This window comes from Saimiri boliviensis, chromosome 14 (genome assembly GCF_048565385.1).
Source record: "Saimiri boliviensis isolate mSaiBol1 chromosome 14, mSaiBol1.pri, whole genome shotgun sequence".
In the NCBI taxonomy this organism is placed as follows: Eukaryota; Metazoa; Chordata; class Mammalia; order Primates; family Cebidae; genus Saimiri; species Saimiri boliviensis.
Genome location: NC_133462.1, coordinates 10777752 through 10800494, shown reverse-complemented (window position 1 = coordinate 10800494; position 22743 = coordinate 10777752). Strand labels below are relative to the sequence as shown.

Here is a 22743-nt window from a genome sequence, read left to right as displayed (position 1 = left end):
GGCGGAGGTTGCGGTGAGCCGAGATCGTGCCACTGCACTCCAGCCTGGGTAACAAGAGCGAAACTCCGCCTCAAAAAAAAAAAATAAATAAATAAATAAAATAAAATAAAAAAATAATTAAAAAAAGAAATATCAAACTAGCCGGGCGCAGTGGTTCAAGCCTGTAATCCCAGCACTTTGGGAGGCCGAGGCGGTTGGATCACCAGGTCAAGAGATCGACACCATCCTGGTCAACATGGTGAAACCCCGTCTCTACTAAAAATACTAAAAATTAGCTGGGCGTGGTGGCGCGTGCCTGTAATCCCAGCTACTCCGGAGGCTGAGGCAGGAGAATTGCCTGAACCCAGGAGGCGGAGGTTGCGGTGAGCCGAGATCGCTCCATTGCACTCCAGCCTGGGTAACGAGAGAAACTCCGTCACAAAAAAAAAAAAAAAGATATCAAACTACAGCTTGTGTTTTGTGTTAAGAAAAAGCACACCTGATCTTGGTCTGTCTGTCTGTTTCTCACAGTCACATTGACCATGTTGCCATGGATAACTAGAGAAAAATCACTGTAGTCATAAGCCAAATGAGGCATATCCAACCTCATTTGGTTTCACTGCCAAATCTATGCGGAGGTGGAAGGATAAATTCTGTGTCAGTGTCTGTGACCTTTCAGATATGGTTGCCTGTATTCTGGAAAAGCTTAACAAATCTTGGTAACTGTGAAATAGTCACCGATGAGTTGCTAGTTTTTTAAATGAAAGGCCTCATTACATAATGTTAGAGGTTAGAATTTGGATTGGGTAGTTTGTTTTTTATGCTTTATTTTTTTTTGAGAAGGCGTTTTGCTCTTTTTTTTTTTTTTTTGAGACGGAGTTTCGCTCTTGTTACCTAGGCTGGAGTGCAATGGCGCGATCTCGGCTCACCGCAACCTCCGCCTCCTGGGTTCAGGCAATTCTCCTGCCTCAGCCTCCTGAGTAGCTGGGATTACAGGCACACGCCACCATGCCCAGCTAGTTTTTTTGTATTTTTAGTAGAGACAGGGTTTCACCATGTTGACCAGGATGGTCTCGATCTTTTGACCTGGTGATCCACCTGCCTCGGCCTCCCAAAGTGCTGGGATTACAGGCTTGAGCCACCGCGCCCGGCAAGAAGGCGTTTTGCTCTTATTGCCCAGGCCGGAGTGCAGTGGCACGACCTCAGCTCACTGCAACCTCCATGTCCTGGGTTCAAGCAATTCTCTTGCCTCAGCCTCCAGAGTAGCTGGGATTACAGGCACCTGCCACCATCCCTGGCTAATTTTTTGTATTTTTAGTAGAAACGGGGGTTTCTTGGTCAGGCTGATCTTGAACTACTGACCTCAGGCAATCCACCCGCCTTGGCCTCCCGAAGTGTTGAGATTACAATCGTGAGCCACCACGTCCAGCCTGTTTTCTACACTTTTCTCTTTTCTTTTTTTTTTTTTTTTTTTTTTGAGACGGAGTTTCACTCTTGTTACCCAGGCTGGAGTGCAATGGCGCGATCTCGGCTCACCGCAACCTCCGCCTCCTGGGTTCAGGCAATTCTCCTGCCTCAGCCTCCTGAGTAGCTGGGATTACAGGCATGCGCCGCCATGCCCAGCTAATTATTTGTATTTTTAGTAGAGACGGGGTTTCACTATGTTGACCAGGATGGTCTCGATCTCTTGACCTCGTGATCCACCCGCCTCGGCCTCCCAAAGTGCTGGGATTACAGGCTTGAGCCACCGCACCCAGCGCACGCCTGGCCTTTTTTACACTTTTCTATTTCATCTGTGCATTTGTTTGAATACGGGCTTGGAAGGATGGATCATCTGTGAATTTGTCCTGTTTTCTTTTTCCTAGTCCCTTCTATTTTTTAACTTCAGATATTGGGACACTTTCCATTTGGACATAAGTCATTTTTTTTTCTTTTCTGTTCTTTTTTTTTTTTTTTAAGAGATGAGGTCGGCAGGGCGTGGTGGCTCAAGCCTGTAATCCCAGCACTTTGGGAGGCCTAGGCGGGTGGATCACGAGGTCAAGAGATCAAGACCATCCTGGTCAACATGGTGAAACCCCGTCTTTACTAAAAATACAAAACATTAGCTGGGCATGGTGGCGTTTGCCTGTAATCCTAGCTACTCAGGAGGCTGAGGCAGGAGAATTGCCTGAACCCAGGAGGCGGAGGCTGCGGTGAGCCTAGATGGCGCCATTGCACTCCAGCCTGGGTAACAAGAGTGAAACTCCGCCTCAAAAAAAAAAAAGAGATGAGGTTTTGGGCCGGGCATGGTGGCTCACACCTATAATCCCAGCACTTTGGGAGGCCGAGGCGGTTGGATCACGAGGTCAAGAGATCAAAACCATCCTGGTCAACACGGTGAAACCCCATCTCTACTAAAAATACAAAAAATTAGCTGGGCATGGTGGCGCATGCCTGTAATCCCAGCTACTCGGGAGGCTGAGGCAAGAGAATTGCTTGAACCTAGGAGGCAGAGGTTGCGGTGAGCCGAGATCACGCCATTGCACTTTAGCCTGAGTAACAAGAGTGAAACTTGATTGTAAAAAAAAGAAAGAGATAGGGTTTCACCATGTTGGCCAGGTTGGTCTCAAGCTCCTGTCCTCAGGTGATCTGCCTGCCTCGGCCTCCCAAAGTGCTGGGATTACAGATGCGACCCTCCAAGCCCAGTCAAGTCTTCATTTTCTGACTACTTTTTTTTTTTCCTGAGCCATGCCATCAGCATAAGTCCTCATTTTTTTTTTTTTTTTTTTTTTCTGAGACGGAGTTTCGCTCTTGTTACTCAGGTTGGAGTGCAATGGCGCAATCTCAGCTCACTGCAACCTCCGCCTCTTGGGTTCAGGCAATTCTCCTGCCTCAGCCTCCTGAGTAGCTGGGATTACAGGCACGCGCCACCATGCCCAACTAATTTTTAGTATTTTTAGTAGAGACGGGGTTTCACCGTGTTGACCAGGATGGTCTCGATCTCCTGACCTCGTGATCCACCCGCCTCAGCCTCCCAAAGTGCTGCGATTACAGGCTTGAGCCACTGCGCCCAGCAAGTCCTCATTTTCTTATCTGTACTAACCACATTAGTTTTTTTCCAGGTGTCCCTTGAATTTGTAGAATTAGAAAGAGGGTTTGTTAAAACTGAAGTGTGTAAAATGTGTGTGTGGGGCCCTGTTGACTCCCTTGTGGGCCGTGTTTAGCTGGTCCTTGCAGGTTTTACAGTCACTTTAGACTCTGCAGGATTCCATTTGATCAATTGATTGCATGTTCACCTGTGGATTTCTTACCTTTTAGATGGGATTTTTCCTTGGGTGGTTGCATCCTTTGAAACACCAAAGGAACACATGTCTCTGTGAGTGTTATTTCGGTATTCAGGCTGCTAGACAACAGCAAAGAGGGTCTGTCAAGTGAAAATGTCCTTTTGTTCAGGAGAAAGCATGTGCAATTCGGAAGTTGTCTTTTGACCATGATCACAAAGCTTCTCTCGAAAGGATGGTATTTTGTGCAGGAGAACTTAGCCATTTCCAATACCTCAACTTACTGGAATAAACCTACAGACCCCAGAGCAACACTGATAATTCCACTGAGTGAATCACCAGTTTATTGTCTAAGTCTGAATGGAAGGTCACTTGGTCTATAACCTTTTCTTTTGTCCTTAAATTCAGATAAAATTTCACACTGCAATCTGTGGAAAAATGATCTCAACAGGATTTGTTTATCTTCTTTATCTTAACATATCAATCAAAAGAAGGGAGGAAAAAAAAGCCCTTGTATTTAAACATGACCTTTGAGTCAATTTAAAAAACTGGTTTTGCTTCTCATTGTAGCTTATTTGGATTTTAATAGATTTAACAGTTTAGAAACAACTTGCTAAGTTATTGTTTTCTTTTCATGAAAACTATGAGATGTATATATGTTTATGGATTACAGAAAACATTCATTGAATGGCTCTTTTTAGCTGAACACATTTTATTTTGGCTGCAGAACATGATGGTCTCATAACTTATATTTTCTATACACTGAAACGTGCAACTTTTCTTTTGTCTTCTTAACCATAGGACCCAAAGAACCTGTTGTACCAGTTTGAAACATGCCCAGAGTGACTGTTCATTAAGATTTATTTAGACATCAGGGTGGTGATTCACAGTTTGCAAAAGTCATACCCAGCCAATTTCTTTCTTTCTGCAGGTGTGTCTGACTTGCTGTTCCAGGGATGTCATAGTTAAAGTTGACCAGATCTGTCACAGAAATAGCATCAAGTTCTTTACAGGAGATGTTTTTGGCTACCATGGATACACATTTGCCAATCTAGGAGAGCATGAGTTTGTGGAGTAAGTGTTGGGAGAGGAGGGGAGAACATAACATTTTTTCTTTTTTATACTTTTTTTTGTTTTGTTTTTTGAAACGGAGTTTTGCTCTTGTTACCCAGGCTGGAGTGCAATGGCGCGACCTTGGCTCATCGCAACCTCCGCCTCCTGGGTTCAGGCAGTTCTCCTGCCTCAGCCTCCTGAGTAGCTGGGATTACATGCACGCGCCACCATGCCCAGCTAATTTTTGTATTTTTAGTAGAGACGGGGTTTCACCATGTCGACTGGGATGGTCTCCATCTCTTGACCTCGTGATCCACCTGCCTCGGCCTCCCAAAGTGCTGGGATTACAGGCTTGAGCCACCGCGCCCGGCCGTTTTTTTTTTTTTTTTTTTTGAGACAGAGTTTCACTCTTGTTACCCAGGCTGGAGTGCAATGGCGCGATCTCGGCTCACCGCAACCTCCGCCTCCTGGGTTCAGGCAATTCTCCTGCCTCAGCCTCCTGAGTAGCTGGGGCTACAGGCACGCGCCACCATGCCCAGCTAATTTTTTGTATTTTTAGTAGAGACGGGGTTTCACCATGTTGACCAGGATGGTCTCAATCTCTTGACCTCGTGATCCACCCGCCTCGACCTCCCAAAGTGCTGGGATTACAGGCTTGAGCCACCGCGCCTGGCCCTTTTTTATACTTTTAAAAAAAATTATGCCCTTGGATCACCCAAGGTTAGCAGTTCCAGACCAGCTTGGCCAACATGGGGAAACCCTGTCTCTACTAAAAATACAAAAATTATCTGGGTGTGGTGGCGGGAGCCTGTAATCCCAGCTACTTGGGAGGCTGAGGCAAGGAGAATCGCTTGAACCCGGGAGGTGGAGGTTGTAGTGAGCTGAGATTGCGCCACTGTACTCTAGGCTGGGCAACAGAGGGAGACTCTGTCTGAAACAGGAAAAGAAAAGAAAACAACCATTGGGCTGGGTGTGGTAGCTCACGCCTGCGGTCCCAGCACTTTGTGGGGGCTGAGGCGAGCAGATTATGAGGTCAAGAGATCCATCCAGGCCAACGTGGTGAAATGCCATCTTCTACTAAAAATACAAAAATTTAGCTGGGCATGGTGGCGCACGCCTGTAGTCCCAGCTGCTCAGGAGGCTGAGGCAGGAGAATTACTTAACCTTGGGAGGTGGAGGTTGCAGTGAGCTGAGATCACGCCACTGCACTCCTGCCTGGCAACAGAGTGAGACTCTCTCAAAAAAAAGAAAAAGAAAACCATCTAAGGAAAGAATTTGATTGTAATACTTAGACCATTCGGAAACCAAGTCATTAACAACTTATCGAATACAAGAGATTGTACATTCAGAATTTTAGGAGGTATGGCTCTGCTCTCCAAAATGATGGCCTAAATCTAAAGCCTAAAGCAAGCAGAGTTTTACAGCAATGAAAGTATACCACATGGGTATTTGATCAGTCTGCGCGTTGGGTAGTGAAGTCACATTTTCTACATAGGGAAGGCTTGCTCTGATAGTAAACATTTGTTCCCCAGCTTGGGCTTATGTGGTTTTAAGTTGAGATATAGTAAAGTGAGTACAAAATAGTTGGGTGACTCTAGAGGCACATTCAGCCTAAGTCTGCCTTGGAAAAGTTTTCCAATGTGCAGAGAGACTCTTCTAGTAGAACAGAGAGACTTCATCCTGTCATTTTGAACACTGAGGCTGCAGAACTTGGTAATTCTCACATGACAGGACCTGCAGTGTTTTGACCTTGTAGTCTCTGGGTGAAAGATGGCAGATGATACGATACCGTAAAACTATATGCGTTAGATATTTTGGCTGCAGTTTCTGACCACCCCCTCCAAAAACCTCCAACTTACTAATTGAGAGGGAAAGAGAGGCTCTGTGAGGTAGGAGCTTCCTACCAAGAGACTGAGAACTACTCTTTTATTCAGCCTCTCAGGCAAGTCACTGAAATTTCTCTGGTCTCCAAGTTTCTTGCCTGTAAAATCAAGATGGTGAAAGGATAGTCATGTTCCAGTCTGGTGTTTTATGGCTTTAGGATAATCTAGTTCTTTGGGTATAGGCCTTTTTTTGAGATGGAGTTTTGTCACCCAGGCTGGAATGCAGTGGCATAATCTTGGTTCACTGCAACCTCTTCCTCCTCCCAGATTCAAGTGATTCTCCTGCCTCAGCCTCCTGAGTAGCTGGGACTACAGGCACCCACCAACAATGCCCAGCTTGTTTCTGTATTTTTGGTAGAGTTGGGCTTCTTTGGGCATATTATAAATAAGTCATAGTGGTGGAAAGCAATCTAGATTATTTTAATATAAGCTGCCCACAGCAGAGGGGCAGAATTAAGTTTGGCTTTTTTCCCCCCGAGACAGTGTTTCACGAAGTTGCCCAGGCCGGAATGTAGTCATGTGATCTCAGCTCACTGCAGCCTCCACCTCCTACCTTAGTCTCCTGAGTAGCTGGGATTACAGGTGTGTGCCACCACGCCTGGCTAATTTTTTGTATTTTTAGTAGAGCTGGGGTTTCACCATGTTGGTCAGGCTAGTCTTGAACTCCTGACCTCAGGCAATCTACCTGCCTTGGCCTCCCAAAGTGCTGGGATTGCAGGCGTGAGCCACCACACTGGGCCAAGTTTGGCTGTTTATTTCATGATTTAAGTAGAGTGTTTACAAAGTAATCACTTTGGTTTGTTGAGAGTGGCTGTGTGCTGGGGAGTGTGCTGAGCAACTTAAGCTGCTCTGTTTTTCCCACTGGCATTTCCTGAGTGCCCAACAGTGTAATTCATCAGGTTATCAATGGCAGAGTTAGTATTTGAACTGAGATCTGACTCCAAAGCTTTTGCACTTAACCACCATCCTGTTCTGTGACCTGGAGAGGCGTTTTTTGATTCCAGTGACATGATTCTTAGGGTAAAACATTCTGTCCCCTTGTCACCCTCTAGGGAGAAAACCAAAGTTGCCAAAGTTAGCCAAGGAGTAGAAGATGGGCCTGATACCAAGAGAGCAAAACTTGATTCTTCTGAGACAACGATGGTGAAAAAGGTATGTAAAATGTCGGGGCAGAGGTCAGCAACCCTGGGGCCTTGGAGGGGACAAGCAATGACGACTGAAAGGGAGAAAAGCAAGCACTTCTTGAAGGGGTGGGGCCACTGCTTGTCTCATCTAAAGGGAGGCTGCCACAGCTTAGTGTCAGCCAGCTGTTGCTGTGAGGGAATGTGGCCCAGTGATTCCAGATGAGGTTTTTCAAGACAATTAGAAATGGGAACTTTTGTAGGTTCTTCCCCAAACTTTTTTTTTTTGAGACAGAATTTCACTCTTGCCGCTCAGGCTGGAGGGCAATGGTGCAATCTCAACTTATTATAGCCTCTACCTCCCAGGTTCAAGCAGTTCTCCTGCCTCAGCCTCCCAAGTAGCTGGGATTATAGGTGCCCGCCACCACACCCAGCTAATTTTTTTTGTATTTTTAGTACAGGTGGTGTTATGCCATGTTAGCCAGGCTGGTCTTGAACTCCTGACCTCAGGTGATCCACCTGTTTTGGCCTCCCAGAGCGCTGGGATGACAGGCGTGAGCCACCATGCCTGACTCCAAATTTCTTAATACTATCAGCTTGCTCAAACCTATTTGAATGTGTTCTGCTTGGCACTATCAGGGCCAAGCAGAACAGGCCTGTGGGATTTCCGTGGTCTGGGGGCCACCAATTTTGTCCTCTGGCGTGTGGAGTAGTATCCGAAAGACTATTTTTTGAGCAGAGGCCATTATTTGTGTAGGTATTTTTTTCCCCCCATATTGACTGACAATTTAGTAAGGTCTGTAAGTGGGCAGGAGCCAGTTTAAAGTTGAAATGTTTTTGTTTTGCTGCTGCTGCTGCTTGGTTTTTCTTTTTTTTTTTTTTTTTGAGATAGGCTCTTCCTCTGTCGCCCAGGCTGGGGTGCAGTGGTGTGACCATGCCTCACTGCAGCTTCCACCTCTCTGGCTCAAGTAATCCTCTCAGCTCCCAGCTCCATCACCGAGTAGCTGGGCCTACAGGTGCTCACCATCATGCCAGGCAAATTAAAAATGTTTTTTTTTTTTTTTTTTTTTTTTTGAGACGGAGTTTCACTCTTGTTACCCAGGCTGGAGTGCAATGGCACGATCTCGGCTCACCGCAACCTCCGCCTCCTGGGTTCAGGCAATTCTCCTGCCTCAGCCTCCTGAGTAGCTGGGATTACAGGCACGTGCCACCATGCCCAGCTAATTTTTTGTATTTTTAGTAGAGACGGGGTTTCACCAGGTTGACCAGGATGGTCTCGATCTCTCGACCTCGTGATCCACCCGCCTCGGCCTCCCGAAGTGCTGGGATTACAGGCTTGAGCCACCGCGCCCGGCTTTTTTTTTTTTTTTTTTTTTTTAGACACAGGGTCTTGCTATCCTTGCCAGGGCTGGTGTGTTGCTGCTTTTAAAAAAAAAAAGGTTGGGCCAGGCGCGGTGGCTCACGCCTGTAATCCCAGCACTTTGGGAGGCCGAGGCGGGTGGATCATGACGTCAAGAGATCGAGACCATCCTGGTCAACATGGTAAAACCCTGTCTCTACTAAAAATACAAAAAAACTAGCTGGGCATGGTGGCGTGTGCCTGTAATCCCAGCTACTCAGGAGGCTGAGGCAGGAGAATTGCGTGAACCCAGGAGGCGGAGGTTGCGGTGAGCCGAGATCGCGCCATTGCACTCCAGCCTGGGTAACAAGAACAAAACTCCGTCTCAAAAAAAAAAAAAAAATGTTTTGGCCGGGTGTGGTGGCTCATGCCTGTAATCCCAGCACTTCTGGAGGCCGAGGAGTGTGGATCACAAGGTCAAGAGATAGAGATCATCCTGGCCAACATGGTGAAACCCCATTTCTACTAAAAAATCAAACAAACAAAAAACCCAAAAATTAGCTAGACGTGGTGATGCGTGCCTGTAGTCCCAGCTACTTGGGAGGCTGAGGCAGGAGAATTGCTTGAACCCGGGAGGCGGAGGTTGCAGTGAGCTCAGATCGTGCCACTGCACTCTAGCCTGGCATCTGGTGACGCAGCAAGACTGTCTCAAAGGAAAAAAAAAAGTTTTCTCTGCCTTTTTTTTTCTTTTGCCAAACAGCCTTTAATAAGAAAAGCCTTCGGTGTTGACAGGTGTTACCAGATTCATATTTGTTAATGTAGTTTATGTTAAGGGCTCAGCCTCTATTTGGATCAGGTGTTAATAACTACATTTGTAGAAAGGAGTGGAGAAGGGATCAGAAAATGTTAGTTCCTGGAGCTAGTGCTGGAATCTGAGATGGGAACCATGTGATGGAGAAAACAAGATGAAGGGGCCAGAGTTGGTTTCATTGAACTGAGAGGAAAGACATGACCAAGCCCATATTTACTCTTTGCTTTGTAGATTTAAATGTTGAGAAAGAAAAACAGCTGGGCAGAATGTTGAGTTAAATTACGCTAACGGGGGGGATTCCAAAGAGTGCAGAAACCACAAAAGAGACTGCAGAAAACCACAGAGTGGAACTCTCAGACTCGCCAGCAAGGCGGCGTTGGAGATTTTCTTTCTTTTGCTTTTTGTGTTTGTGTTGGAGTAGTTTGGTGCTGTAAGTGTGATACAGAGGAATTAAGCGCTAATTTTAGTGTCTATTCACAGAACCATAATTATCCAGAGTGAACCTTGGTGTTTTGGCCAAAACTTGGATCCTTTTCTTTCTGCCTTTCTTTCTTTTTGAGGCCCAGTCAAGATTTATCTGAATAGCTCCGTGAGTTTGGTGGGGGGAGATAAATTGTTAACTAACGGAGGAATACAAAAGCTGCTTTGTGGGTGCTGTCAGTTTATAAATCACACCCTCTTACAAGTGTGACACTTGGCCTTGGTGTGAAGGGTTTTATGGCTTAAGGGCCTTCTCTGATTGAGGCGCGTCTTTCACATTCAAATGGAGAGAGTACCCAGCTTTGTTAGCCATTCACAGCTGGAAGTTTCCTTGGAGTCAGTTCTGATGGTGCCTACTGGGGGGGATCTGGAAACTTCTTTTGGGAGCCACTTTATCTTGCTATGAGGAGAATGTAGGCAGCCCAGGCCTTTGCCTACCATTCTGTAGGGCCCTACAGGCACAGGGGTTTTTGTGCAGCTTCTTCCTACGTGGAGCTGAGTTGGAAGGTATCAAAATATTCCCCAGCTGACATTGTTAGTCAGCTGTTACACTTGAACAATTCAGGCGTGGATTCCAACCCCGAGCCCTTAAGGTTAGGAGGCATTCAGTGCATTCCGACTGACAATCCCCGGGATTCCAAACCTTGCCTTTGTGCGGCCTCACCAAGGGCCCTGCAGACAGACTGGGCTGCCCTGGGTTTTGGCCATGGCTTTGCCATCCTGTGATAACATGCCTCCTCCTTTTGGCACAGATGGCCCTGTGATTTCGAGGTTCTCTTCCAACACCAAAGATTCCTTGATTCAGATGCTGCCCTTTTGCCTAATTGTACAGAATAACTAGTTGAGTTGTGCTCAGAAAGTGCAGGGTGGGGGTGGGGAAGCAGCCACTTCCTGTTTCCTGTGAAAGGTTTTCTGGTTAGGGTTCCCTTTCCCTCCCCCCTTTCCTTAGGTTTAGTTTAACCCAAGGTTGTAAAGCCACTTTTGCTTCACGGTACACTTGGTGCTCCTAAATTAGTAGCGTTAAAAAACAAAGAGGAAAAACAGCCTGTGGTTTTCACACCCTCTAGGAAGATAGTGGGCCTTTCTAGCACCTGTGCCATTCTGATAAATAAGGCCTTAGGAAAATGCCTAGCCCAGAAATAGGTGCTCAGTAGTTTGTTTGCTTCCTTTGGTGCCCAGGAGAAGCTGTCAAACGGATTTCATCACAATCAGGTCTTGGGGACAAGGCTCACATGGACATTGATGTGCAAGAGACAGAGGAGAGAGCAATAGGGTGGTGACAAGGAAGTGCCCAAAAAGATTTCCCAGAGGAAGAACTGTTTGTGTTGGCATGTGAGGGACAAGCTTGCCAGGCACCAGAGCCCAGAGCAGTGCTTCATCTGAGGAAGTAGGATAAACTGAAAGACAGACATAGGGGCAGAGTTGCTCTGGCTGCCCCAACTGGCACAGTTAGCTCTTTCTGTGAGTTGCAGAATGCCTACTGTATGCAAGATACTGTGTTGAGCGCAGGGAATCACGTCCACATCCTGTTGTCTCTACCTACAGCTGATGAAGAAGCCACGAGAAATTAAGTTACCCGACCAAGGTCACACAGCTGCAGAAGGGGGCGAGAGTATAGACAGTGGGTAAGGGCACAGGCTCACGCTATGATTTACAATGAGGAGTCCCCCTGGAGTTTCTAGGGTCGTGTGACATATGAGGATGGTGGGATAAAATATGTGAACATTGGGATCATTCTGGAAAACCTTTAGGGTAAGAGGTGGCTGTCATGTTCCCATGTTCACATTTCTTTATTGTGACTTGTTTGTGTTAGGTGCTGCCAGAGATGATGAAATTCCTAATGGTGGTTACTCTAATAGCTCTTTAAAAATTAAACGCAAAGTAGGGTTTGTTCCTGCAGCTAGAAATACAGATTTAATTTTACCTCTGCTCCTGAAATAGGTGACTAATTTGGAATACTATTAATACTTTTTTCATGAATTAGTTGAGAAATTCCACAGTTGAGGAGTGATTCATTCTTTTGATTCCCTCTTTCTGAGCAATTTGTTGACAACCTTCTCATCCTCTCTTCACACTCATCATTAAAGAAACAGTCAGGTTCTTTTTCTTTTATGTGGTACCTTGGTTTCCACTGCTGATGGCCCTTGAGATTGCTTGTCTCTGTCCCTTCCCTTCGATTTTAAGCTCCATAGGGGAAGGCAGTCTTGTTCACTGCTAGATTCCTAGTCCAGTGTTTAGCACAGTCATATCTAGGGAATATTTGTTCCCCGTATTCTGGTGGCTGTTAACTGCAGCATAATCCAACAAGCCTGGAGGAGATTATTTTCTTCCTTTTTTTTCTTTGAAGCAAGTCTCACTACTCTGTCACCCAGGCTGAAGTGCAGTGACTCAAACACTGCTCACTGCAGCCTCCTGTGTAGCTGGAGCTAACAGCATCCACTACAACTGGCTAATTTTTAATTTTAAAAAATTATTATTCTGAGACAAAGTGTTGCTCTGGCAACTAGGCTGGAGGGTAGTGGCACAGTTTCAGTATACTGCAGCCTCCACCTCCTGGGTTCAAGCATTTCTCCTGCCTCAGCCTCCAGAACAGCTGGGACTACAGTTGTATGCCACCTACTTGGCTAATTTTTGTATTTTTGGTAGAGACGGGGTTTCACCATACTGGCCAGGCTGGTCTCCAACTCCTGGCCTCAAGTGATTTGCCCACCTTGGCTTTCCAAAGTGCTGGGATTATAGGTATGAGCCACCACGCCCTGCCTGATTATTTTCATTTTTAAAAAGGATTATTGAAGTAACCTTCTTTGTTACCAATGAAATGAATTAACTTGCTAGTATATTAGTTCTCATGGTTTAGGTCATTAGAGCTAACCTGAGAGACAGAATACCAAAGTCTATTGTCTAATAGACTTGCCCAGAAATATTTAGAACCAAGTCAGTTGCCTGGACTGGAACCCTCAGGCCAGAGAGGTTCAGAATCCTGCCAATTATTAATAATCAGAAATACTTGGTTCAAAGGAGTAGAAATAGGGCAGTGAGGGTTGTAAATTTGCAGAGTTTGGTGGAATGCTGATAGCAGGTTTTCCTGGTAGGAGAGTGAGTTAGGGTGGTGGATGGTAGTGTTAGCTTATCTATATATATATATATTTTTAATTTTATGTATTATTTTTGAGATAGGGTGTGACTCTTGTAGCCCAGGCTGGAGTGCGCTAGCGTGAACACAGCTCAGTGCAGCCTTGAACTTCTGGGCTAAAAGGATCCTTGTCTCCAAGTTAGCAGGGACTACAGGCGTGTGCCACCATGCCCTGCTAATTTTTTCTTTTTTCTTTTTTTTTTTTTTGAGATGGGTTCTCTAGCTGTGTTGCTGAGGTTGGTCTTGAACTCCTGGCCTCAAGCGATCCTCTTGCCTTGGTGCCTTCCAAGGTGCTGAGATTATAAGCCACCACACCTAGCCTATATTATCTATTTTTGTATTGTGATATTTAATGCACAAAAGAAGATAAGCAGCATCAATGAAGATAACAGAACAAAACAAACGCTATCCACCTTAAAAACACAAACATTTGTAGTACTTTCATACCAATCTGTGTGCTGCTTCTCTGTCTTCTGCCTGTTTCTCCTCCTTGTACCCTCACCAGGTAAGTAACCCCAGAGCTGCTCGTACATTTGTAGGGACTAAAAAAGGCACCTGGAAGGGGCAGATACAGTCCTGCCTGGCTTCTTGTTTTATCATGTGTTTATAAATCTAAACAGTGACATAGAACTTATTATACAATATTTTAGGCATAAATCAAGAATGATTTAGCTTTCCATCAGATGGACCTACCACTCAATTTGAAGCATCAAACATTACTGGTATAGGGAGATCCTCTGGCTCTCCCTCCAACAGAAGTCACCACCCTCCTCAGTTGTGTTTCTCATTCCCATGAATTTCTTCTTACTACTTATGTATGTATTTCCACACAATATATAGAATTGCTTTGCATGCTTTTAAGCTTAAAAATTGGTTTTATATTGTATGCATGGTGCCACCTGCTTTTAAAGAGCGGCAACACATTTGTGAGGCCATCTGTTTATATGTTGTTCTGGGGCTTTGCTGTCCATTATGGTAGCCACTAGCCACAGGTGGCTATTTAAATTAATTAAAGTAAAACAAAAGATTCAGTTTCTCAGTCTCACTGGTCACATTTCAAGTGACCAGTAAGCACATGTGGCTATTGGCATCTGTATTGCATAGCATAGATTACAGTCTGTTACGTTGTCACTGCAAGTTCTCTTGGACAGCCCTGCAGGGCATTTCTTTTTGGTTTTTGTTTTGTTTTTGTTTTTTGCTAGAGTATTCGTTGCATAAATACATTACTATTTATATATTCATTTTTCTATTTATGAGCATTTGAGTATGCAAGTTTTTGCTGTTATAAATGATGTGCTACATAAGCATTTTGTTTGTGTGTGTATAGATGATCTCATTGGGCAATTGTGCTAATTTCTCTTGAATATGTACCTGGGAGTAAAATTAAGATGAGGCCATTTTCAGCTTTACCAGACTCTGTTAAGTTACTCTCAAGTGGTTTTATCAATTTATATTCCCGAACTGGCAGTATGTACCAGTAACATTTGGCAAATTCAGGCTTTTTTTCCCACTCTGTTGAGTGTGGAAAATGTGTTTTGATTGTGATTGTCATTTGTTAGAATACTTTTTAAAAGCTTTTTAAAGATTTCTGATCCCTCTACCCCTACCCTCACCTCCCCTACCCCAGACATTTTGATTGGGTAGGACCTGGGGATTATATTCATCTTTATATGCACAATTTCATTACCTGTTACAAATGTTCAGCCTGGTTTAAGAAGTAAAATAAGGCTGGGTACAGTGGTTCATACCTGTAATCCCAGCACTTTGGGAAGCAAAGATGGGCAGATCACATGAACCCAGGAGTTTGACACCAGCCTGGGCAACGTGGTGAAACCCCGTCTCTACCAAAAATACAAAAAATTAGCTGGGCATGGTGGGGTGCGCCTGTGGTACCAGCTACTTGGGAAGCTGAGGCAGGAGGATTGCTTGAGCCTGGGAAGTGGAGGCAGCAGTTTGCTGACATTGTGCCACTATACTACATCCTGGGTGGCAGAGCAACACACTGTCTCAAAAAATACATGTATTTTAAAAAATTTTTATTTTCTCCAACCCCTCTCCTGCACTGCTCCCACCGCTTTTCAGAATTTTTTTTTTTTTTTTTTTTTTTGAGACGGAGTTTCGCTCTTGTTACCCAGGCTGGAGTGCAATGGCGCGATCTCGGCTCACCGCAACCTCCGCCTCCTGGGTTCAAGCAATTCTCCTGCCTCAGCCTCCTGAGTAGCTGGGATTACAGGCATGTGCCACCATGCCCAGCTAATTTTTTGTATTTTTAGTAGAGACGGGGTTTCACCATGTATGGTCTCGATCTCTCGACCTCGTGATCCACCCGCCTCGGCCTCCCAAAGTGCTGGGATTACAGGCTTGAGCCACCGCACCCGGCTTTTTTTTTTTTTTGAGACGGAGTTTTGCTCTTGTTACCCAGGCTGGAGTGCAATGGCGCGATCTCGGCTCACTGCAACCTCTGCTTCCTGGGCTCAGGCAATTCTCCTGTCTCGGCCTCCTGAGTAGCTGGGATTACAGGCATGCGCCACCATGCCCAGCTAATTTTTTTGTGTTTTTAGTAGAGACGGGGTTTCACTATGTTGACCAGGATGGTCTCGATCTCTTGACCTCGTGATCCACCCACCTCGGCCTCCCAAAGTGCTGGGATTACAGGCTTGAGCCACCGTGCCCGGCCCAGAATTTTTTTAAGTGAAATAAGTTCATAATTCCAAATGTGGAAAATATAGAACAAGTTAACGAAATGTTAATCCTCTTATCCAATAATGACTAACATTCTTTTCAGTGTTTTTCCAAGCACATGTGTAACAAAATGGGGCACAAACTATTATATACCATTACATACAATATATATGGTTGCCTCTCTTTATTAATGTGTTTCACATTCATGGATTCAACCAACTGTGGATCAAAAGTATTTGGCGTGCTTGGAGTACACCCAAAAAAGGGAAGAAAATTAAAATTATACTAATAATAAAATATTTGGGAAGAAACATTGTGTCTGTCAGTACCAAACATGTACAGACTTTTTTTCCCCTCATTCCCTAAGCAATACAACAACTGTTTACGTAGCAATTACATTAGCTGTTGTAAGTAATCCAGAGATGATTTAAAGTATACGGGAGGCTGGGCTTGGTGGCTCATGCTTGAAATCCCAGCACTTTGGGAGGCCGTGGCGAGCAGATCTCTTGTCAGTAGTTGGAGACCAGCCTGGCCAACATGGTGAAACCCCATCTCTACTAAAAATACGAAACTAGCCAGGCATGGTGGTCTGTACCTGTAATCCCAGCTACTTGGGAGACTGAGGCCAGGGAATTGCTTGAACCCAGGAGGTGGAGGTGCAGTGAGCCAAGATTGTGCCATTGCACTCCAGCCTGGCAATAGAGCGAGACTTCGTCTCAAAAATAAATAAAGTATATGGGAGGATGGGCATAGACTATAGGCAGATACTACGCCATTTATTTATTTATTTTTCGAGACAGAGTCTTGCTTTATTGCCAAGGCTGGAAACACAGTGGTACAGTCTCCTCTGCCTCCCAGGTTCAAGTGATCCTCTGGCCTCAGCCTCCCTAGTAGCTGGGATTGCAGGCTGGTGCCACCACACCTGGCTAAATTTATATTTTTGGTAGAGAGGGGCTTTTGCTATGTTGTCCAGGCTGGTCTCCAACTCCTGACCTCAAGTAATCTGCCTATATCAGCCTCCCAAAGTTGTGGGGTTACAGGTATGAGCCACTGCGCCTGGCCTGTATATGTGTATGTATATGTATGTACGTGGTTTTATCTTTTGCTTTTTTCATCTTTCCATCTACTTTGGAGCACGTGATTTTAAATGTCCTTGTCATTTATCTCTTCTTGCCTAGTCGTAATCTGTTTTACCAGTCTCCTGGTGTATTGAGGTTATTGCAGTTTCCTACTGTTCTAAATGACTCCTCACAACCCCATAATTTGATGGTTGATGGGCTATGGGAGAATTCATCTTTTAATTTACTCGTGTGTTTTTTTGGAAAATGAAAAGCAGGTCAGATTCTATCGGCTCATTAGTATTTACTGAAACTCTAGTCTGTTCGGTGCTGTGCCTTTTCCTGCCTTGGGAAACTGATCCCCATTTGAGGAGAGGAGGTCAGTTAATGCTGTAGGAGGGCTTGTTATTAGTCTTTTATTGTTGTTTTTTGAAACGGAGTCTTGCTCTGTCGCCCAGGCTGGAGTACAGCGGAATAATCTTGACTCACTGCAGCCTCTGCCTTCTGGGTTTAAGCAATTCTCCTGCCTCAGCCTCCCAAGCAGCCAGGATTGCAGGCACACACACCATCATGCCTCACTAATTTATATATATATATATATATATATATTTTTTTTTTTTTTTTTGAGGAGGAGTTTCGCTCTTGTTACCCAGGCTGGAGTGCAGTGGCGCGATCTCGGCTCACCGCAACCTCCGCCTCCTGGGTTCAGGCAATTCTCCTGCCTCAGCCTCCTGATTAGCTGGGATTACAGGCACGCGCCACCACGCCCAGCTATTTTTTTGTATTTTTAGTAGAGACGGGGTTTCACCATGTTGACCAGGATGGTCTTGATCTCTGGACCTCGTGATCCACCCGCCTCGGCCTCCCAAAGTGCTGTGATTACAGGCTTGAGCCACCACGCCCGGCCTAATTTTTATATTTTTAGTGGAGATGGAGTTTCGCCATGTTGGCCAGGCTGGTCTCAAACTCCTGACCTCAGGTGATATGCCCACCTTTGTTTCCCAAAGTGCTGGGATTACTGCTGTGAGCCAGTGAGTCCTGCCTTGTTACTAGTCTTAACTAGATTGAAATCCTTAAGCCCAGAATTGTATGTGAAGGAAACAGATGGTGGACAGGAGTGGCTCAGGCATTCTTGAGCTGAGGAAGTGTAGCAGTGGAGGCGTGTAAGTTACCTGTTTTCGGGTGTTCATTCCAGTTGACAGTGGATGCTACTTCCTGGCAGACACTTTGGGTTACCTCACCTGAAAGACCCCTGATTCCCTGAAGGCATTGTCAGGTGTATTTTTTCTTTATAAACTAATGCCAGTGGAGTGGATAAGGCAGGTACCTACCACCATTTGTATCTGCTGCTACAGATTAGCCAGCTTGGTTAAGTTTTGTTTAGTTTTTTTGAGATGGAGTCTCTGCGTAGCCCAGGCCTCAAGCAATTCTCCTACCTCAGCCTCCCGAGTAGCTGGGATTACAGGCACGAGCCACCATGCCCAGCTAATTTTTGTACTTTATTATTATTATTTTAATAGAGATGGGGTTTCACTATGTTGGCCAGTCTGGTCTTGAACTGCTGACCTCGTAGCCTCCCAAAGTGCTGGGATTATAGGCAGGAGCCACTGCTGTTTTGTTTTTAATTGTTAATGAGTTAGTTTGAATCAAAAGTAATACTAAGTGGAGTGCAAGAAGCACTGAATAACTACTGTTATTTGAGAGGAGTAATAAACACCAGGGCCACTGGGGAGTCCCAGGGGCATTAGGATTTGTGGACTTTCCATTTAGAACATTGTCATTAATGTGTATCTGCATCTCTGCATTCCAGCTTTCACATTTTCAACTCCTAGGAGAGAGAATTTGATTGGCCTGGCTGGGACCATGTGCCTACTTCTGGCTGTCACCTGTGGCTAGGCGGCTAGTACCTGTTACAGACAGGGCCACTGGGGGCTTCCTTCCCAGTTGTCGGCCACAGGCCCAAGATAAGTAAATTAATTTGCTGAATGTCAGAAGTTACGTGAAGAGTTGGCAGTAAGTAGTTCTGCCAGTACACACAGGCACAAAGGGCTTCTTTTCTTGGCCCCCAGTGCACTGGACTCTGTTGGGTCAAGGAAATGAAGGCAGTATACCCACTCAGAGACCAGACCTTTTCTCCCTCCAGTTGTAGACCACACTCTGGATACCTGGGTCCCTTGAAATCTGCCCAGACAACCCCAAGCTTCTCGGGACTTTTTGTGAGCTGCTGACCTGTTCTGCCTGTGCAGTGTAGGCCTTGTCACAGTGTCTGAATGCTTAGGCCAGAGGTGTGGGGTTTTGGTGAGAAAGGGTGAGTTGGCTAGCCACACTCAAGGGCAGAGCCACCAGCATTGTGGGACGGCCAGGTGTGGGAAGATAAGTGGGTACGGATTGGGGCCAGCTTTCCTGATGTGCCTTATTCTGGCACAGAACTCCTAAGAGTGTGAAAATTTCAAATTTGATTCAGGCCTTCCAGGTGGTTATGAAGAAGGTATGTTTGTCAAGACAGGATAGTACAATATACTTCATTTAGTAGCTTATTAGTGTGATTTATAGCTAAATGTATAGACATGATATGTAAGTCTTCATTCATACTCTTGCTCCAGGCCCTAAAAATGTTAGCTAATAGGCAAGACCTGCCTGGGACTAACACTCTAAAACACAACCCTCAACCCCGACTCCATTTCATATAGTAGCCTAACATAGCAGTTGGTGTATTGCTTATAGTCAGGCAAACAACAAAGACTCTAAATTGAGTTCTAGGTAATTTTTTTTTTTTTTTTTTTTTTTTGAGACGGAGTTTCGCTCTTGTTACCCAGGCTGGAGTGCAATGGCGCGATCTCGGCTCACCGCAACCTCCGCCTCCTGAGTTCAGGCAATTCTCCTGCCTCAGCCTCCTGAGTAGCTGGGATTACAGGCACGTGCCACCATGCCCAGCTGATGTTTTGTATTTTTAGTAGAGACGGGGTTTCACCATGTTGACCAGGATGGTCTCGATCTCTGGACCTCGTGATCCACCCGCCTCGGCCTCCCAAAGTGCTGGGATTACAGGCTTGAGCCACTGCACCCGGCGAGTTCTAGGTAATTTTTAAAACCTGCCTGGTGAGACTTTGTTTCCTCATTCTGATGGCATTCTCAAACCATATTGCAAATGGCTTAATATGTATTTTAAAACTTGTTAAGAAGGGCCTGGCAGTCTACACAGCAGGCATAAAATGTCACTAGGCTGACTTCATGACTTACCTTTTGAGGTCAAACAGACCCATTGACGAAAAGATTTGAGGACAGTGAAAACATCTTGTATACTATCTTTTTTTTTTTTTTTTTTTTTTTTTTTTTTTTGTGATGGAGTCTCACTCTTGTCACCCATGCTGGAGTGCAGTGGCGTGATCTTTTTTTTTTTTTTTAGAAAATTAGCCTCCTGAGTAGCTGGGATTACAGGCACGCGCCACCATACCCAGTTAATTTTTTGTATTTTTAGTAGAGACGGGGTTTCACCATGTTGACCAGGATGGTCTTGATCTCTTGACCTCGTGATTCGGCCTCCCAAAGTGCTAGGATTACAGGTGTGAGCCACCACGCCCGGCTTTTTTTTTTTTTTTTTTTAAGATGGAGTCTCAGTCTGTCACCCAGGCTGGAGTGCAGTGGCTCAGTCTCAGCTCACTGCAACCTCTGCCTTCCGGGTTCAAGCAATTCTCCTGTCTCAGCCTCCCAAGTAGCTGGGACTGCAGGTGCCTACCAGCACACCCAGCTAATTTTTGTATTTTTATTAGAACCAGGGTTTCACCTTATTGGTCAGGCTGGTCTCAAAACTCCTGACCTCAGGTGATCCACCCACCTTGGCCTCCCCAAGTGTTGGGATTACAGGCATGAGCCACTACCCTTGGCCCAGCCAAAGTTAAAAAACCAGAATGGAAGCAGGTCTTTGGAAGCTTGGCTTTGTCTTCCTTCAGTGCAAGGAGTACGTGTTGTCTATCTCCAGCCTTTAGGGAGCACATAGTGCTCAACAAGCATTCCTTGGATCAAATGGCCTCTGCTTCTTTTAATGGTCAGCAAATATTAAATAATGAGATTTTTCTGAGATGAAGAGCAACTGCCCTGTGATTGAAAGCCAGCATATCTTATTCCTAAGCAGTTCTGCCTTTCTCCGTAGAAGGTGGTCTTCTGCCCCGTTAAAGAAGCCCTGGAGGTGGACTGGAGCAGTGAGAAAGCAAAGGCTGCTCTGAAGCGCACGACCTCAGACTACTTTCTCCTTCAAGGTAGGCCTAAAGCACAACTTTCCCTAGGGAGGTCTTTTGGCTCTGATTTCTGCAAATCTGGTTGTAAGGTCCAGATGGTTTTATGATGTTTGCCTTGGGTGGCATTCTTCATTAGCTAGTTTCCAGTGATCACTTGAGAAAGGCACGTGAGGGGTAAGGTCCACCATTGAGCTCTGGGTTCTAATGACTTTTGCTTTTTTTTAACTTGTTGAAATGGCCTCCCTCTAAAGTTGAGCCTAAGGTGATAGTGTCACAGGTCACAGATTGAGCAACTTTTTTTTTTGAGACAGAGTCTTGTTCTGTCACCCAGGCTAAAGTGCAGTGGAGTGCAAGTTCAACTCATTGCAACTTTCTCTCTCTCTCTCTCTCTCTCTCTCTCTCTCTCTTTCTTTCTCTCTCTCTCTCTCTCTCTCTGTTTCTGTCTCTCTGTCTTGTATGGTAGCACGATCATGACTCACTATAGCCTCGACTTACTGGGCTTGTGTGCTCCCCATGCCTCAGCCTCCTGAGTAGCTGATAATACAGGTACACACCACCATCCCCAACTAGTTATTGTATTTTTTTGTAGAAGCGAGGTTTCTCCGTGTAGCCCAGACTGGTCTTGAACTCCTGGGCTCCATTGATACCCACACCTAGTCCTTCCAAAGTGATACCCAAACCTAGTCCTTCCAAAGTGCTGGAGTTAAAGGCATAAGCCACTACGCTTGGTCTGCTCTTCAGAATTATTTCCCTGCCTCAAAACTTCACTCTCATGAAAGGTGGGGTTGTTTTCCCTCTTACTATTAATGAACTACTTTTCAGTCCATCTTCGCTGGTGGTCAGGAGACTGCTGGTGAGTATTGGTTGGCTTCTCAGTGTTCTTCCTGTGCCTGGCACTGTTTTTTGTTTTGTTTTGTTTTGAGAAGGTGTCTTACTCTGTCACCAGGCTGGAGTTCAGTGGCGCCATCTCAGCTCACTGCACCCTATGCCTCCTAGGTTCAAGTGATTTTCCTGCCTCAGGCTCCTGAGTAGTTGTGATTACAGGCATGTGCCACCATGCCCGGCTAATTTTGTATTTTTTGGAGAGACAGGGTTTTGCCACACTGGCCAGGCTGGTCTTGAACTTTTGACTTAAGATGATCTGCCAGCCTCAGCCTCCCAAAGTGCTGGGATTACAGGCATGAGCCACCCCGCCTGGAGGGATGAATTATTTGAAAGTCCCAAGTATCCATTTATATGGAAAGAATTACATGGGTTGAGCAGGAATGAGTCTTGCCTATGAATGGGCTGCACTCAAGAAATGTCTCCTGTTGACAGTGGGAGCAGGTGTGAAAGAGGTGCCAGCAGTCACAGCAGAGTCCTCTCCAGTCTGGGGTTCCATGTGGGAGCAGCGCCTGGGCCCTTTGGGAGAAGCTTGTTGCCCACTGCCTCCCACATAGAAAGCCCTCAGGAAACATTGGCCGCTAATTGGCCAAGACTTGGGTTTGACTTGAGCATCTCTAACTGCTGCTTATGAAAGGAGTCAGCTGCCCTTTGAGTTTACCATAATCCAGTGATTCTCAACTGGGGACATTTGGCGGTGTCTGGAAACATTTTTTTGTTATTAGAGCTGGATGGGGAAATATTACTGGCATCTATCTAGTGGGTGGAAAAGAGGGATGTTGCTGAATATCCCACAGTGCACAGGACAGCTCCCCCCCCGCTGAGAC

General features: G+C 45.5%; 1 protein-coding gene across 5 annotated transcripts in view; it reads left to right on the top strand.

Annotated features, from left to right (window-relative positions):
• The window catches only part of SAE1 (SUMO1 activating enzyme subunit 1), a 101165-nt gene that overhangs the window by 30736 nt on the left and 47686 nt on the right, over window positions 1-22743 (top strand). For all 5 annotated transcript variants that reach the window (XM_039465428.2, XM_074386143.1, XM_039465427.2 and 2 more), the window contains exons 4-6: window positions 4171-4313; window positions 7228-7327; window positions 20950-21055. In XM_039465428.2, coding sequence (XP_039321362.2) covers window positions 4171-4313; window positions 7228-7327; window positions 20950-21055 — 349 coding nt within the window. The remainder of the gene's footprint in view (window positions 1-4170; window positions 4314-7227; window positions 7328-20949; window positions 21056-22743) is intronic.